The sequence below is a fragment of the Callorhinus ursinus genome, unplaced genomic scaffold (genome assembly GCF_003265705.2).
Source record: "Callorhinus ursinus isolate GAN/ISIS: 27379988/994484 unplaced genomic scaffold, GSC_fseal_2.0 scaffold2, whole genome shotgun sequence".
Taxonomy (NCBI): Eukaryota; Metazoa; Chordata; class Mammalia; order Carnivora; family Otariidae; genus Callorhinus; species Callorhinus ursinus.
In genome coordinates this window covers 100,231,221-100,249,015 of record NW_027397064.1, presented here as the reverse complement: position 1 = coordinate 100,249,015, position 17,795 = coordinate 100,231,221, and the positions used below count along the sequence as shown (strand labels likewise).

The window sequence follows — 17,795 nt, the reverse complement described above, 5'->3', positions numbered from 1 at the left end:
CCTTGTAAGTGCAGCCTGGGGGCAGCACAGCCAGCCGGGCGCGTGCTACCGTCTGCACCGCGCTGGTGCTTCGGCCAGACAGCTGAGCGCTGAACTATCAGCACTCTCTGCTCTTCACAGAAGACTTTGCTCGTCCCTGCTCTCAATGAGAAGACAAGACCTTTGCTTCTCAAGACCGTTACTTATAGAAAAAGATGGAAGATTTTTCTCTATGTAAGTGACTGCCAAATAATTCTGCTCTAACAAAGTCTCTGAAGTGACACCTGAGCTTTCATTCTGGGGCTTATTAGGCAAGAGAAGATGGGGGTTTTAGCATAAGAGAACAAGCAGTCAAGATGCAAGGAACAACCCAGGGCTTTCATCCTTAACTGTCCACAGGGCATCTGTGATTGTGCAAAAGCAGATAAAGGTGAAGACAGTCAGTAGGCTGTAAGAAATATTTTTAAAAAGAGTTTTTCTTAAAACAATATAAACATTTTAGGAAAGCTGTTAAGGGTATGTCTAAATTTATCAAGACCAAAGGAACCTAGTCATTCCTTTGTTCAGCAGTGCTCCTTGAAGGGCAGGCGTGAAAGAACAATGAGCCATCCCAGTGTATACAAAGGTGATACTACCAACAATAGTAAGAAATAGGATCTCGTTTATCATTTTACAAGTTCAGAAGAAGAGTCGAGGGCAGAAAGCTGAAAACTACCACTCTTATTTTAAACCACCATGCCAACTCTCCCTTCCCCTACTCGGGCTGTCCAAGGGCCTGATGCGGGGTTCCTCTCCTTTCTGCTCCCCCAAGGCCTGCAGCAGATGCCTACTGCATGGTTGTACTAAGCGTTCCTGGGGCGGAGCGCACAGTAAGCCATGAGACAGGGGCAGCAGCAACAACCCAGTCCTTGCAAGCCCCACAGACCCACAAGGCCTGGCAAGACAACAAAAGAAGCCCTGCCACTCTCTCAGCACCGGCCTCAAATCTGCTCCCAGTCACAAGTTCCATCATCGCCGATCCTAATGAGTTACCACAGTCAAATCCGGTACTGGAAAATCTGGGAAGAAAGTAACCACAGAGTAGCTAAGCCTGTGGCTAAAAGCCTCCTGTTATTTGTTGCCAATCTGGGCCAGTTATCTCAGCTATAAATCACCTCCAAACTACCTTCAAACGGAAGAATGCTAACAGCTTTCTAGCTGGAGCCCTCAAATAAACTATTGTTCTTGTTCTCTTTTCAAACATGTTCTCATTACTTCTGACTTAATTAAATGCTGCCAATATTTCTTTTTAGCTACATTTACTAAGGTGCATGGGAACCTCATTCTAGAGAAAAACTTCCTGCCCAACTAGCTGTCATTTTGAACAGCCAGTAGGGCTATTTCATCTCATCTGAGGATCAGAGCTTTAGTTAATCAGATGATTCTCGGATGTGCAGGTGGGTTTTAATCTTTGTAGGGGAGGACTATGCCCTGAAGGTCAACAGAGGGTCATGCCATCAGAGCTGTCCCTCCTCCCACTTCAGTGTAACCGACCTGCCTTCTTATCCAGTATCATCTCAAATCTCACTCTGCTCACATTCTTTACTGACTCACATATACCGGCTTCTTTCTCATCACAGAGACAGACTTCCCTTCCCTCTCAGACACATTCACAGATATCCTGAGCCCTGCCATTCTCTCCCCTCCACTCTCAGATGAGCAAGAACAAGATCAGTGTTACAGCAACTCTGGGGAAGGCACCAGCAGCAGTCATGACAGGGAAGTTGTACATGAAAGGTATCTAAACTACCAGGGCTAATTCATCATTAAAGTATTAATTTCCATGTTTACCACTCTGTGTCAGGACAAAAGACAAAATTTCCTCCTTTAAGCCTGAGATTTAAGTAAATTTTAAGAAAGTCCCTTTCAATATGCTAACTGGCAAGAATATAGGTACCCGAAGACACAGAAGTTATAGAATATTTTCAGCAACTTATTCCTAAATTGCAAAAGTTTAAAATAAGGATGGTGCTACCTCCTAAACTGGATGGGAAGTTTAGGCCTTCCAATCTAGGAATACCTTAGCTGCTCTGTGGTTAGATGCACAACTTTGACCTTTCAGTACATCTAGCATTGTCACACACTGGAAATTTGATGTCCAGTCCAGGGTGCTTCGGGTCAGGCCGGCCCCTGGTCAAGCCCTTGGTTCTAGGTGTCACTTACAGCTGCGAGAAAATTTGTTTCACAATTAAGAATTGGCAAGAGCTCCACCAGTGAAATTCACAAGCTCAGCATAATGGCTAAGGGGAAGCAGCCAGCAAGAAGTGCCAACTTTCTTTCCTTCAGCAAAGTTGTTCTGTGCAAAAGTGGTTTCCAAACTCTACAGCTCCCTAGGAAACAGCACAAGATTAAAATTCCTGAGCTTTCCAATCAGACACTAGTGTGTGTTTGCCTAGCACATGACTATGCTACAGGGAACCCAGGATAGTCCAAACCGTGGAGTTTTAAAGATCACAAAACTGGACGTTCTCTTGTGCTGAGCAACATAAATTCACTCAGTTATATACATAATACAGGGCAGAAAACTAAACATCAAATTCCAGGAGATATAGTTTGACATCAATCCTTGATCACAGGGATTAACAACGATACCAACATGGTTTCCACCTCATCCTCATTTCCAGCAGCAACTGCAGTTTACCTCCTGCATTCTGAATTTTTAAAGCTAAAATAAGAGTGTTTTTCTGGAAGTCAGGATTGCAAGAGGTTATTTTTATACTCTTCTTCATTTTCTATATGCACATGTGCTACTTTAACACCCAGAAATTTTTTTTATACCAGAAGTGATTAGGAGCTTCTAGAGACTTTTTAAAATTAACACAAAATTCCTAATGTAAGGTGAGATACGAGTTCTTACAGTATGCTAAGTACAGTTTCAGACGTAGGTGTTCAAGAAAAAAATCCCCTTCAACCCCCGATTCCTTATTTCTGTCCTGGTATTTTTGTTTTGTTTTCAAAGAGTTTACAAGTTCTAAATTTATTCAGCTCATATTAAAAGGAGATGGAGCCTATATCCAAATCGGTGCCAGTTTGGAGAAGTGACTGCTGTCTCTATCCAGGCTGAAAAGTTAGAGTATGTGTGTGGTGCATGTGAGGGCTTCCTGTGGGGAAGCAGGGCTGAAAAAAACAGGACACAAAATATGCACAATTGATTTCTCTGTATTCTTCTCAAGGTTTAGCTTACCTTGATGTAAACTCAGAAGTATTAAGATAGCCAGTCCAGTAAGAAGTCAAAAGTATGGGAGACACTTGAAAACCTTCTGTATTCTAAACTTCTCTTTATACTATAATAACTATAAACAACTAGGCCTCAAACTACCTACATGATGTCCTCATTAATTTCCTAAATTCCTGACTTCCAGGTACTGCATGGGTAGGGGCAACTTCTCTAACAGGTGTTCAGATCAAGGACACTCACCCTTGATACTAGAGAGAGAAATAACATTCAAAAGGCCATAATTGACTATCAGACAGCCTGGTTATGGAAGGGCTATGAACAATTATAACCACTAGATGGAGCCAAGAGTTTGAAGGAAACAACAGGGAAAAGCATTCCCTTGTTTCAGGAATACACAACTTTAATACGATTATAGAAAGTAAAAGACCAGATACCTTCATCTGGGCAAATATGTAGTGTAATTAAAAATTTCCAGTTGGACGGAAAATGTTTTTCATTGAAGTCAAATCTGGGTGAGCATTTTACTCACAAGTAAGGACAAGCTCCTGAATCTGAACATTCCAGTGGAAATGGATTCCAGGACGGACAGCTGCAGAGTGCTGGATCTTCCAGTTACCGGTGAGAAGGAGCCAATCCCTCAGAGCTCAGTTGTCAGTAAACACTTCTGCTTCAAGACGGTTTCTTCCGCCAACGTTGGAACAGAGCTGAAAGGAAGAAAGAAGGGGTTATTATTCAGTGAAACCACTGGGCTGGGAGCAACCTGCATTTCTTCACCAGTGCTTCATGGAGCAGGTTGAGAGTAAATTATAGACCTAAATGACTGACTATGTTGCAACACCTAACTTGGCAATGAGATATTTACAGAAGGGAATTTTCTCGATAAATGATGCTTATTTCATCTTGAAATGAAGTCTAGAGATATCAATTTCCCCTACTGCCTTGAATAAAACATACCAAACAATCATTTCTTAATGAATCAGGGTTATTATTATGAATGGCAAGAATAGTACTGTGCTGAGCATGACAGCAAACCTGCTCAAGAAATACCAAGGTTAGTGGGTACACTGTTCCGTGCTTTATACAGATAGTCCCAGATGGCTGTGGCTGAGTTCCCACACCAGTTAATCTGTTTTGTCATAGTTATGTGAAAAATAAAAGGATATGGGCTTTGCATAAGCACCCAAGGGTCTCTGCCATAGTTGAAGAGCATAAACTCAGAGGCAAGGATGTAATGTTATCTATCTCGGTTTCATTAAAACTTAACATCAAAATACATAGTACAAAGAACAGAGTTTAACATGTCGAAACTACTAACAAGCTTGATAGTTGAAAAAGCAGTCATGTGTACCAGCCCTCTCCATTTCTACAACATAAAGACAAACACTTCCAACAGTTTTCTTTTTTTCTGGCATTTTCCTTCATTTTTCTGTATCTCTGTTTCTCCAAGTATAGTCCCTTGGATTTGTTATAAATGCAAATTCTAGGCACTACCCCAGGCATACTGAATAGGAGGCTCTGAGGATGGGGCCCAGTAAGCTGTGATTACTTGCTTTAAAAATTTATTTATTTTAGAAAGAGAGAGAGAGAGAGAGCACATGTGCATGAGTGGGAGGAGAAGAGGGAGAGGGAGAGTGAATCTCAAGCAGACTCAGCCATTGAGTGATGAGTGTGGAGCCTGACACCGGGCTTGATCTCATAATCCTGAGATCACAACCTGAGCTGAAACCAAGAGTCGGATACTCGACCAACTGCACCACCCAGGCGCCCCTAAGCTGTGTTTTAATAAGCCCTCCAGGTGATTGTGATGTACAACTAGCTAAAGTCCAAGTGGCCTGTTTCTACAATGACTTCCTGCCATGGATTATGAAGGCTTACCATTCTTAGAACCCACTCACCAGCTCCCAAATCCTTCCTTCCTACCTTTTCAACACAGTTAAACGAACAATTTTCATCGTGTTAATATTCAGTGTTTGTTGTAATTATGTAAATATTTTCACAACTGATATAAGCATATATTTTTTTCTTATATAATTTGTTCTTCCTGGATTGAAGAACTGCTTCATTTTTTTTCACTGTTTGCTCCGTTTTCTGTACTTATTTCTAATTTGTCCTTAAGCTTGCAGCCTAGAACCATGGATCTCTCCACAGTACATTCAGACATGTCATGTAGTTTTTCAAAAACTGTGGTAAGCCACGTGTTTGTGTTTTCTCTTGGCAATATCCTTCCTAGAACTCCATATCCCCCCTCTTCAAATCTGTACAGAATTGTTCCTAGACCAGTGGGGCAGCTGCTGCCTCAGAACTTTCCTCCACCTTCCTCCTGGTCAGTTCCTGCACCTGTTTCCTGGGTCCTGTGTCTTCCTCCTTCTTGGATAATCACCTTGTTTTAATGGAACACATCTTCCAGTGAGTAAATGCCTGAGTTAGAATACATGAGAAGTATATATTTTAGAGAAACTCCAGGTCTACTCGTTCTAATCTCACACTTCATTGATAGTCTGGATATAAACATCTTGGTGAAAAATAATTTTCCTCCAGAATTCTGAAGGCATTGCTCCATTATCTTCTTGCTTTCAGAAAAGTATGCTGTTGTTCTGATTACCAATCCTTTCATGTACTCTTTTTTACCTCCCTCTCTGGACTTATATATCCTCTCTTAACTCCGATATTCTGAAATTTCATGATGGTCCTTGGTTTTGTCTATTTTCATTCTCTCTGCTGGGTACTCAGGCCCATTTAATCTAAAAACTCAAGTACTTCTGGGCACCTGCATGGCTCAGTCGTTTTAGCGTCTGCCTTGGCTCAGGTCATGATCTCAGGGTCCTGGGATCAGGCCCACGTTGGGCTCCCTGCTCAGCGGGGAGTCTGCTTCTCCCTCTGCCTCTCCCCCAGAGCTCATGCTCTGTCTCCCCCTCAAATAAATAAAATCTTAAAAAAAAACTGAAGTACTTCCAAGAAATCTCAATTCCTTTGACAATTTTCTCTTATGTGCTCTGTTCTTTCTGGATCTTCAATGATTCATATATTGGACTGCCTGGACCAATTCTCCAATTTTCTCTTCTGTCCCAGTTTTCATCTTTTTGTTCTACTTTTTTGGGAGATTTCCTCAATCTTATCTTCCACACATTCTTTGGATTTTATTTTTAACATGGTTAATAATTTCTAAAAACACTGTGTTTTCTATTTCCTTTCTTTTTCATTTCCTATTAGTATTAGATGGATGCAGCATCTCCTTTCTCATGAAACTATCATTTGTGAAGTTTCGGATGCTCATGTTCCCTTCTTTCCTCTGTTTCTTTTTCAGTTTACCGGTTTCAGTTTTTCCTCAAACATATGGAAATCTTTGGCTCTCTTCGCACTTATGAGGAAAGCACCTATTCATATTTAAAAGTGAAGCACTGGAACACCATTTGGAAACTGTACATACAGGCAAAACTCACTAACTAATGGGCTTGCAGTAGTTGCAGAGGATGCAGCAAAGCAGTGTCCAGACTTCAGACCCACAGAAAATGAGATTATAAATGTGTGTTGTTTTAAGATGTTAAATATGTGGCAATTTGTTACACAACAAACTAATATACATAACTATTTTTACACAATTCATTTGCATTGCTATTTATGTAGTTGACTATTAATGGGCTTTTGGAAAGTTTTCACAGCTTAGGCTATTATGAATACAGCTGCTGTAAACATTCTTGCACATGTCCTCTGATAGACATTTCTACTGAGCATGTATATAATAGAATCACTGAGTCACTGGGTATGTTCAGCTTTAGTAGATATTGCCAAACCTATTTCCAACATGGTTATTCCACTTTGAAAAGTTCCATTTGCCCCATACCTTCACCAACACTTGATACTATGTGTCTTTTTCACTTCAGTGATTCTGGTAGTATATAGTGGTCACTACATGGTGGTTTGAATTTGTATTCCTCAATGACTAGTCAAGTTGCACACTGTCTTGTATGCTTATTGACCATCTGGATATCCACTTCTGAACTGCCTTTTCAAGTCTTGCCAATTTTTCTATTTAGCTGGTTTTTTTTCTTATTGATTTACAAGAGCTCTTTATATTCTAGATATATAAAGATTCTTTCATTTGTCAAAGAAAGAGAGATAGAGATCAAAGGGGAGGAGGGAGGAAGTGCAAGTATTTTCTCTCACTCTCTGGCTTCCCTTTCTGAGATCTTGAAATTATTTCTTTTGATGAACAGAAGTTCTTGATATAATCCAAGTTATTGATTTTTTCCATTAAAGCTTTTTGTGACCTGTTTAAAAAATTTTCCTGATCTCCAGGATGTTTGCTTATATTTTCTTCTAAAAGCTTTATTATTTGATGTTTCACATTTAGATGTGAAATCCATCAAGAATGGATTTTTGTGTATAGTCTGAGGCTGGGTCAAGATTAATCTTTTCCCACACAGATATTTAATTTGTCCAGCTGATTTACTAAAAGACCATCCTTTCCCCACAGCACTACACCATCCCTTTTTCACAAATCAGGTAACTGTATATGTGTGTTTGTTTCTAGACCCTACTCTATTCCACTGATTCATTTATCTTTTTTTTTTTTTTTTGAGGTACGACTGGCATATAATATTATATTAGTTTCAGGTGCACTGCCTGTCCTTTTTGATCTCTTTAATTCCTCTATGACTATTTTGTTTTGGGAAGGAATGTAGACAATCTCTTCTTTCATCTGTAATTTTTAATTTAGAAGTCCTAAGGACTCATTTTATTGTATAAACTCAATTACAAAGCATTATTACCTGGTTCTCTGCACATAATCTCTATTTTTACAGTGGCAATTACTAGGCATATAAATGGTTAGAAAAATAACCTATTAAAATTGTATACGGTGCTATTTGACAACTACATGTGAGTTCCCTACGGCAAGTCCCAAGCCTGTTTTGTTCACTGCTATCTTCAGTGCTGCCAAACCAGATAAAATCAATGCCTGGTACATAACAGACATTCAATAAGTGTTTGCTGAGTGATTATATTACTTTGAAGACTGTGGGGATAAGAGAACAACTTTAAAATGAAACTATCAGTTTCTTTCAAGTTAACTGGCTCTAATAAATCTTCCAATTAATGAGGGAAATTTCTTAATTAATTAAGGAAAGCATCTACTTCAACTGACCTACACTCTCTCAGCACCAGGAGGATGTGAGAAACAGACCACCAGGAAAAAGTCTGAGGTGAGAATGAAGGCAATTGTACATCTTTTGCAAAATAGATACAGTTTTGGTCCTAACAATGAAGAGTTGAACTACATGCCAAACAAAAGGTCTCTTGAGTCCAGCTTCTGTTTGTGGCAAGCAATATGTTGAAATGAACTTGTAACAGGTATGTGGGCTCACTCAAAGCCCTCATCTTGGGAATCTCCTACCTCACTCTTATCTATGACTCTTCACCTTATGGATGGACAACATAATAGTAAAAAAATGAAAGGAAAAGACACAAATGAATTTTAAAATAAATATAAACTTTTTAAGATAAGCCTGTTAACATGTTAACATTTATAAAGACTTCATAAAAATATATAAGGGCTACTTCATAATTTTGTAGAAAATTGTTACTGACAAGAAAACAGAAAAAACACTATTCTAAATAACAGAGAAAAAATGTATCCAGTTTCAATTAAGTTCAGTTAAAGAACTGACATTAGTGCTATAAATATATTAATTTTATTATTCTTTCCTCCTAACAGATGCCTAAGAACTGCAATGGAGAAATAATTTCCTCACCTGGTCACAGCATCCACCAAGAATGGTGCTGGGGGAGAAATCAGCGAGATTACTTCTCTGTTACCATGTTCCTCCTTCCCTGCCAAGGATGGTCCACTTCCTACCAGTCCATTGGAAAGGACGCTGCTCTGCTGAGGGAGACAGACACCATACCTGAGCAGAGGTGACAACACAGGCCTGGGCATCAGCAGTTCAGCTCCAAGCCACCTTTCCCTAATCATTATGGTAATAAGTAAGAGGATTTTGATGGTCATGGGCTGTTTTGGTTTGTTTTTTTTACCATCCTCCACCTCAGATTTTTAGTTTTGCTTTTGTCGGCAGCTTTAAGCCTTTACAAACAGAAAAGCTAAATCACGAGTTTGAAGCCATTAAGTTAACAGAACTTTGGGAATGACCCCATTTTTAAGGAAAAACAAGAGTTTGGTAATCCTTTAGGCCTCACTCTGAAAGGGTAATCAAAATAAAAGGTAAATCAAATATCATTAACTTACTGGTACAATCCACCGTGGTGTGATCATGGATGTTGAAGACACCTGAAATAAATTTTATATATGTATTTACTTTTAGGGAAGACTTATTTTCATAATCATTCTCATAATGTTTTCTTCTACTACTACAGAATGCATTGTAGAGGGAGACAGTTCTTAATGGCTCCCCTTGAGCTGACATGCACTTTGAATCCAAGATCCTTTTCTACAACACAGATGCCATACTCACCACTTAAGAAACTGTCCTAATTTTGAGAATCTCTTTAATTTAAAAATGTTCTACTCCAAGAATGCTACTACTACTTTCAGTTCCTTATTAATAGGACTTCCCCGACCCTCCAACCCCAGCATCCAGTTTAACATTTTATTTTCTGACATTTCAGTTCATTACAAATAATCATAGCCTTCTTGGCAGCATCCTGAAGAGTGGATTATGACTAATCCAAATGAAAAGCACAAAGAAAGTAAACAGAAAAAAAAATCTGCTTATATACAGGTCATTCTCTAATTATCATTCATGCATATAGAAACACTCACATTGCTCCTGAGTCACAGGGGCTTTGTTACATTCTTTTTAATGTTTAATTGTCTAGATCTTACTTCTACGTGTAGAATTAGAAGCTAATGAACTCCTCCTATTTTATAGAAACTATAGACTAGTCCTTAGACTCGTGGTCTTAGATTCTGATAAGAAAAAAATTTACGTAAGTCCATGTCTTATTAATAAGTGAGCACCAGAAGAATAAAAGTACAAAGTATGGCTTTCCCACCAATATTAAGAAAATGCACTTTTACCACAAGAAATACAAGGGAGAGAGAAAGAATATATGGTAAGGGTAAATAAAAAATGGTTTGGCAGAAACAAGTCCTATAATAACCATAATTACAGTAAATATAAATGGATTAAACACAATCAGAGGACAGAGATCCTCAAATAAGATTTAAAAAACAAAATCTAGTGGGCGCCTGGGTGGCTCAGATGGTTAAGCGTCTGCCTTAGGCTCAGGTCGTGATCTCAGGGTCCTGGGATTGAGTCCCACATCAGGCTCTCTGCTCAGTGCAGAGCCTGGTGCTCCCTCTCCCTCTGCCATTCCCTCTGCTTATGCTCTTCTATCTCTCTGTCAAATAAATAAATAAAATCTTAAAAAAAAATCTAGCAAACTGTTGTTCACTAAAGGTCCACCTAAGACCAAGAGATATAAAAAGGCTGAAAATAAAAGAACAGGAAATTATATACTAGGCAATATAAACTTAAAAGAAAGCTAGGGTGTCAATTTTATATCAGTCAAAAGGGAAAGTAAGAGAGAATAAAGGGGCAAGGAAGAACACTTTAAAGTACTCAAAGGAGTTGGAGAAAGTATAATTACCATTAATATATATGTACCTCACAGCCTATCTAAAATGACAGATTTGGCAATAGATGAGAAGTGAATTAATCAATAATTGTAGACAGGTATGAAACACACCCTAGAATCTGACAGAATATTAAAGATAATGAGCAGATTGATTAATGAAAGGATTCTGCAAGTATACTAGACACAAAATCAACTTAGGAGTTCAAAAGTAAAAAATTACCAGGCGGAGCAAGATGGCAGAGGAGTAGGAGACCTAAATTTCGTCTGGTCCCAGGAATTCAGCTGGATAGGGATCAAACCATTCTGAACACCTACAAACTCAACAGGAGATCAAAGAAAAGAATAGCAACAACTCTCTGAACAGAAAAGTGACCACTTTCTGGAAGGTAGGATGTGCGGAGAAGTGAATCCGAGGCGATATTCGGGAGGATAGACGGCGGGGGAGGGGGCCTCCTTCCGCCGCTTCTGGCAAGTGATAGAGCCGCGGAGCACAAAATCGGAAATATCAGAAGTCGGCTCCGCTGAGGGACGTCGCTCCAGTGGCTAAGCTGGGGGTGGAACCCTCGTGGGACAGTGCGGTCCCAGGGCCCTCGGGGTCACAGAATGACTGGGGGTGCATGAGTGTGGCAGAGCTCCCAGGTATCAGGGCGGGGAAGCCGGCTGCAGAGACGGAGCCAAGGCGCGGGCTCTCAGCTCGGGGGTGCCATAAACTGATCCGCGGCACAGTCGGGCCACTGCTCCTCCAGCAGGGACCCAACAAGCGGCAGACCCAAGGAGACTCCCCTTCCTCCCCCAGAAGGAGCGGCGCGGGAGCGCACCGCAGGCATCTGCTGGGTTTGGAGACTCCACACGAGGTCAGGTGCCAGAGATAGAAACGCTCGGTCACAGGCCGGATGAGCACGGAGTGCGGCCGCAGACGGGAGTGACTGACTGCTTTTCTCTGGGGGTGCACTGAGGAGCGGAGCCACGAGTTCTCAGCTCTTCCAGGGCGGAGATTGGGAGGCCGCCATTTTCACTCTCCTCCTCCAAAGCTGTAGGGAAAGCTTGCAGGGAACAAAAGCTCCCGAGAGCAAACCCGAGCAGATTACTTAGCCCTGACGGACAAGGTTGGGGCAATTCCACCTCTGGCAAAGACATTAGGGAACCACGGCAACAGGCCCCTCCCCCAGAAGATCAGCAAGAACAGCCCGCCAAGACCGAGTTTACTGATCAATGAGAACGGAGAACTCCAGCACAAGGGGAATACTGCACATAGAATTCATGGCTTTTTTACCATGATTCATTAGTCCTTCAAAGTTGTTAACTTTTTTTTTGAATTTTTCTTTTTCCCATTTTCAACCAACATCTTATCAATTCTTTTTTTTTTTTAAAAGATTTTATTTATTTATTTGAGAAAGAGAGAATGAGAGACAGAGAGCATGAGAGGGAAGAGGGTCAGAGGGAGAAGCAGACTCCCCGCCGAGCAGGGAGCCCGACGCGGAACTCGATCCCGGGACTCCAGGATCATGACCTGAGCCGAAGGCAGTTGCCCAACCAACTGAGCCACCCAGGCGCCCCCCCTTATCAATTCTTTTTTTAAAAAACATTTTTATTTTTTATTTTTAGAGTCATATTCTATCCCTTCATAATAGTTACCCTTATTTTTGGCATATATATATAAGTTGTTCTCTCTTTAAAATTTTGAGATACAGTTTCTTCTAACAGATCAAAATATACCCTAAATCTCTAGTGTACGGCTTTGTTCTAGACTCCTGCCTGATCACATTCTCTCCCTTATTTTCTTTTTTTTTTTAAATCCTCTTCTTTCTTTTTTCAAACTTATCAATTCCTTTTATAAAATTTTTTATAATTTTCATCTTTACAGTCATATTCCATCCCTTCATCGTATCAACCCTTATTTTTGTACATATATAAGATTCTCTTTCTTTAAAATTTGGGAGGCACTTTCTTCCAACCGACCAAAATACACCCAAAATCTAGTGTGTGGCACAGATCTACGCACCAGCCTGATCATATTTGATCATATTCTGTTTTTTTTTATTTTGTTCTGTTTTTGTTTGTTTTTATCTTTTTCTTTTTTCTTTCTTTCCCTTTCTTTTCCCCCGGCTTCAGGTCTTTTCTATTTGTTTAGAGTATATTTTCTGGGGATGTGGTTACCCTGTTAGCATTTTGTTCTCTCATTCATCTATTCTCCTCTGGACAAAATGACAAGACGGAAAAAAACACCTCAACAAAAAGAACAAGAGGTAGTACCGACTGCCAGGGACCTACTCAATACAGACATTAGTACGATGTCAGACCCAGAGTTCAGAATCATGATTTTAAAGATACTAGCTGGGCTTGAAAAAAGGATGGAAGTTATTAGAGAAACCCTTTCTGGAGAAATAAAAGAACTAAAATCTAACCAAGTTGAAATCAGAAAGGCTATTAATGAGATGCAATCAAAAATGGGAGCACTAACTGCTAGGATAAATGAGGCAGAAGAGAGAATCAGTGATATAGAAGACCAAATGCTGGAAAATAAAGAAGCTGAGAAAAAGAGAGATAAACAACTACTGGGTCACAAGGGCAGAATTCGAGAGAGAAGCAATACGATAAGACAAAACAACATTAGAATAATTGGAATCCCAGAAGAAGAAGAAAGAGAGAGAGGGGTAGAAGGTATACTGGAGCAAATTATAGCAGAGAACTTCCCTAATGTGGGGAAGGAAAAAGGCATCAAAATCCAGGAGGCACAGAGAACTCCACTCAAAATCAATAAAAATAGGTCAACACCCCGACATCGAAGAGTAAAACTTACAAGTCTAAGACAAAGAGAAAATCCCGAAAGCAGCTCGGGAGAAGAGATATGTAACCCACAATGGTAGAAACATTAGATTGGCAACAGACCTATCCACAGAGACCTGGCAGGCCAGAAAGGACTGGCATGATATCTTCAGAGCACTAAACGAGAAAAATATGCAGCCAAGAATACTATATCCAGCTAGGCTGTCACTGAGAATAGAAGGAGAGATAAAAAGCTTCCAGGACAAACAAAAACTAAAGGAATTTGCAAACACGAAACCAGCCCTCCAAGAAATATTGAAAGGGGTCCTCTAAGCAAAGAGAGAGCCTAAAAGCAGCATAGACTAGAAAGGAACACAGACAATATACAGTAACAGTCACCTTACAGGCAATACAATGGCACTAAATTCATACCTTTCAATAGTTACCCTGAATGGAAATGGGCGAAATGCCCCAATCAAAAGACACAGGCTATCAGATTGGATTAAAAAACAAGACCCATCAATATGCTGTCTGCAGGAGACTCATTTTAGACCCAAAGACACCCCCAGATTGAAAGTGAGGGGGTGGAAAACCATTTACCATGCTAATGGACACCAAAAGAAAGCTGGGGTGGCAATCCTTATATCAGACAAATTAGATTTTAAAACAAAGACTGCAATAAGAGATGAGGAAGGACACTATATCCTACTTAAAGGGTCTATCCAACAAGAAGATCTAACAATTGTAAATATCTATGCCCCTAACATGGGAGCAGCCAAATATATAAGCTAATTAGTAACAAAAGCAAATTAACACATTGACAACAATACAATAATAGTGGGGGACTATAATACCCCCCTCACTGAAATGGACAGATCATCTAAGCAAAAGATCAACAAGGAAATGAAGACTTTAAATGACACACTGGACCAAATGGACTTTACAGACATATTCAGAACATTCCATCCCAAAGCAGCGGAATACACATTCTTCTCTAGTGCCCATGGAACATTCTCTAAAATAGATCACATCCTAGGTCACAAATCAGGTCTCAACCGGTACCAAAAGACTGGGATCATTCCCTGCATATTTTCAGACCACAGTGCTTTGAAACTAGAACTCAATCACAAGACTAAAGTCGGAAAGAACTCAAATACATGGAGGCTAAAGAGCATCCTACTAAAGAATGAATGGGTCAACCAGGAAATTAAAGAAGAATTTAAAAAATTCATGGAAACCAATGAAAATGAAAACACAACTGTTCAAAGTCTTTGGGATGCAGCAAAGGCAGTCCTAAGAGGAAAGTATATAGCAATACAAGCTTTTTTCAAGAAACAAGAAAGGTCTCAAATACACAACCTAACCCTACACCTAAAGGAGCTGGAGAAAAAAACAGCAAATAAAGCCTAAACCCAGCAGGAGAAGAGAAATCATAAAGATCAGAGCAGAAATCAATGAACTAGAAACCAAAAGAACAGTAGAACAGATCAACGAAACTAGGAGCTGGTTCTTTGAAAGAATTTACAAGATTGATAAACCCCTGGCCAGACTTATCAAAAGGAAAAACGACTCAAATCAACAAAATCATGAATGAAAGAGGAGAGATCACGACCAACACCAAAGAAATACAAACAATTATAAGAACATATTATGAGCAACTCTATGCCAGCAAATTGATAACCTGGAAGAAATGGATGCATTCCTGGAGATGTATCAACTACCAAAACTGAACCAGGAAGAAATAGAAAACCTGAGCAGACCTATAACCACTAAGGAAATTGAAGCAGTCATCAAAAATCTCCCAACAAACAAAAGCCCAGGGCCAGAAGGCTTCCCAGGGGAATTCTACCAAACATTTAAAGAAGAATTAATACCTATTCTCCTGAAACTGTTCCAAAAAACAGAAATGGAAGGAAAACTTCCAAACTCATTTTATGAGGCCACCATTACCTTGATCCCAAAACCAGACAAAGACCCCATCAAAAAGGAGAATTACAGACCAATATCCTTGATGAACATGGATGCAAAAATTCTCACCAAAATACTAGCCAATAGGATCCAACAGTACATTAAAAGGATTATTCACCACGACCAAGTGGGATTTATCCCTGGGCTGCAAGGTTGGTTCAACATCCGCAAATCGTGATACAATACATTAACAAAAGAAAGAACAAGAATCATATGATCCTCTCAATAGATGCAGAAAAAGCATTTGACAAAGTACAGCATCCTTTCTTGATCAAAACTCTTCAGAGTATAGGGATAGAGGGTACATACCTCAATATCATAAAAGCCATCTATGAAAAACCTACAGCGAATATCATTCTCAATGGGGAAAAACTGAGAGCTTTCCCCCTAAGGTCAGGAACGCGGCAGGGATGTCCACTATCACTGCTATTCAACATAGTATTAGAAGTCCTAGCCACAGCAATCAGACAACAAAAAGAAATCAAAGGCATCCAAATCGGCAAAGAAGAAGTCAAACTCTCACTGTTTGCAGATGATATGATACTTTATGTTTAAAACCGAAAAGACTCCACCCCAAAACGGCTAGAACTCATACAGGAATTCAGTAAAGTAGCAGGATATAAAGTCAATGCACAGAAATCAGTGGCATTCCCATACATCAACAACAAGACAGAAGAGAGAGAAATGAAGGCGTCAATCCCATTTACAATTGCACCCAAAACCATAAGAGACCTGGGAATAAATCTAACCAAAGAGGCAAAGAACCTGTACTCAGAAAACTATAAAATACTCATGAAAGAAACTGAGGAAGACACAAAGAAATGGAAAAACGTTCTGTGCTCATGGATTGGAAGAACAAATATTGTGAAGATGTCAATGCTACCTAGAGCAATCTACACATTCAATGCTAATCCCCATCAAAATACCATTAACTTTTTTCAAAGAAATGGAACAAATAATTCTAAAATTTGTATGGAACCAGAAAAGACCCTGAATAGCCAGAGGAATATTGAAAAAGAAAAGCAAAGCTGGCGGCATCACAATTCCGGACTTCCAGCTCTATTACAAAGCTGTCATCATCAAGACAGTATGGGACTGGCAGAAAAACAGACACATAGATCAATGGAACAGAATAGAGAGCCCAGAAATGGACCCTCAACTCTATGGTCAACTAGTCTTTGACAAAGCAGGAAAGAATGTCCAATGGAAAAAAGACAGTCTCTTCAACAAATGGTGTTGGGAAAATTGGACAGCCACATGCAGAAGAATGAAACTGGACCATTTCCTTACACCACACACAAAAATAGACCCCAATTCGTTGAAAGACCTAAATGTGAGACAAGAGTCCATCAAAATCCTAAAGGAGAACACAGGCAGCAACCTATTCGACCTCAGCCGCCGCAACTTCTTCCTAGAAACATCGCCAAAGGCAAGGGAAGCAGGGGCAAAAATGAACTTTTGGGACTTCATCAAGATAAAAAGCTTCTGCACAGCAAAAGAAACAGTCAACAAAACCAAAAGACAACTGACAGAATGGGAGAAGATATTTGTAAATGACGTATCAGATAAAGGGCTAGTATCCAAAAATCTATAAAGAACTTATCAAACTCAACACCCAAAGAACAAATAATCCAATCAGGAAATGGGCAGAAGACATGAACAGACATTTTTCCAAAGAAGACATCCAAATGGCTGACAGACACATGAAAAAGTGCTCAACATCGCTCAGCATCGGGGGAATCCAAATCAAAACCTCAATGAGATACCACCTCACACCCGTCAGAATGGCTAAAATTAACAAGTCAGGAAATGACAGATGTTGGCAGGGATGCGGAGAAAAGGGAACCCTCTTACACTGTTGGTGAGAATGCAAGCTGGTGCAACCACTCTGGAAAACGGTACGGAGGTTCCTCAAAAAGTTGGAATTAGAGCTACCATACCATCCAGCAATTGCACTACTGGGTATTTACCCCAAAGATACAAATGTAGGGATCCGAAGGGGTACGTGCACCCCGATGTTTATAGCAGCAATGTCCACAATAGCCAAACTGTGGAAAGAGCCAAGATGTCCATCGATAGATGAATGGATAAAGAAGATGTGGTATATATATACAATGGAATATTATGCAGCCATCAAAAGGAATGAGATCTTGTCATTTGCAACACGCGGATGGAACTGGAGGGTGTTATGCTGAGTGAAATGTCAATCAGAGAAAGACATGTGTCATATGACCTCACTGATATGAGGAATTCTTAATCTCAGGAAACAAGC

The 17,795-nt window shown here is 40.0% G+C and overlaps 1 protein-coding gene across 9 annotated transcripts in view; it reads right to left on the bottom strand.

The window, feature by feature from the left end:
* Nucleotides 1–2,977: 2,977 nt before the first annotated feature.
* The window catches only part of EPB41L5 (erythrocyte membrane protein band 4.1 like 5), a 154,299-nt gene continuing 139,481 nt past the window's right edge, over nucleotides 2,978–17,795 (bottom strand). For 7 of the 9 annotated variants that reach the window (XM_073885152.1, XM_073885137.1, XM_073885147.1 and 4 more), the window contains 3 exons: nucleotides 9,438–9,479; nucleotides 8,947–9,077; nucleotides 2,978–3,900 (listed from right to left, as the gene is read on the bottom strand). In XM_073885152.1, coding sequence (XP_073741253.1) covers nucleotides 3,834–3,900; nucleotides 8,947–9,077; nucleotides 9,438–9,479 — 240 coding nt within the window. In that variant the 3' untranslated portion in view covers nucleotides 2,978–3,833. Of the gene's footprint in view, nucleotides 3,901–8,946; nucleotides 9,100–9,437; nucleotides 9,480–17,795 lie in introns of all 9 variants that reach the window. The other 2 variants (XR_012375987.1, XM_073885140.1) reach the window with 2 other exon arrangements.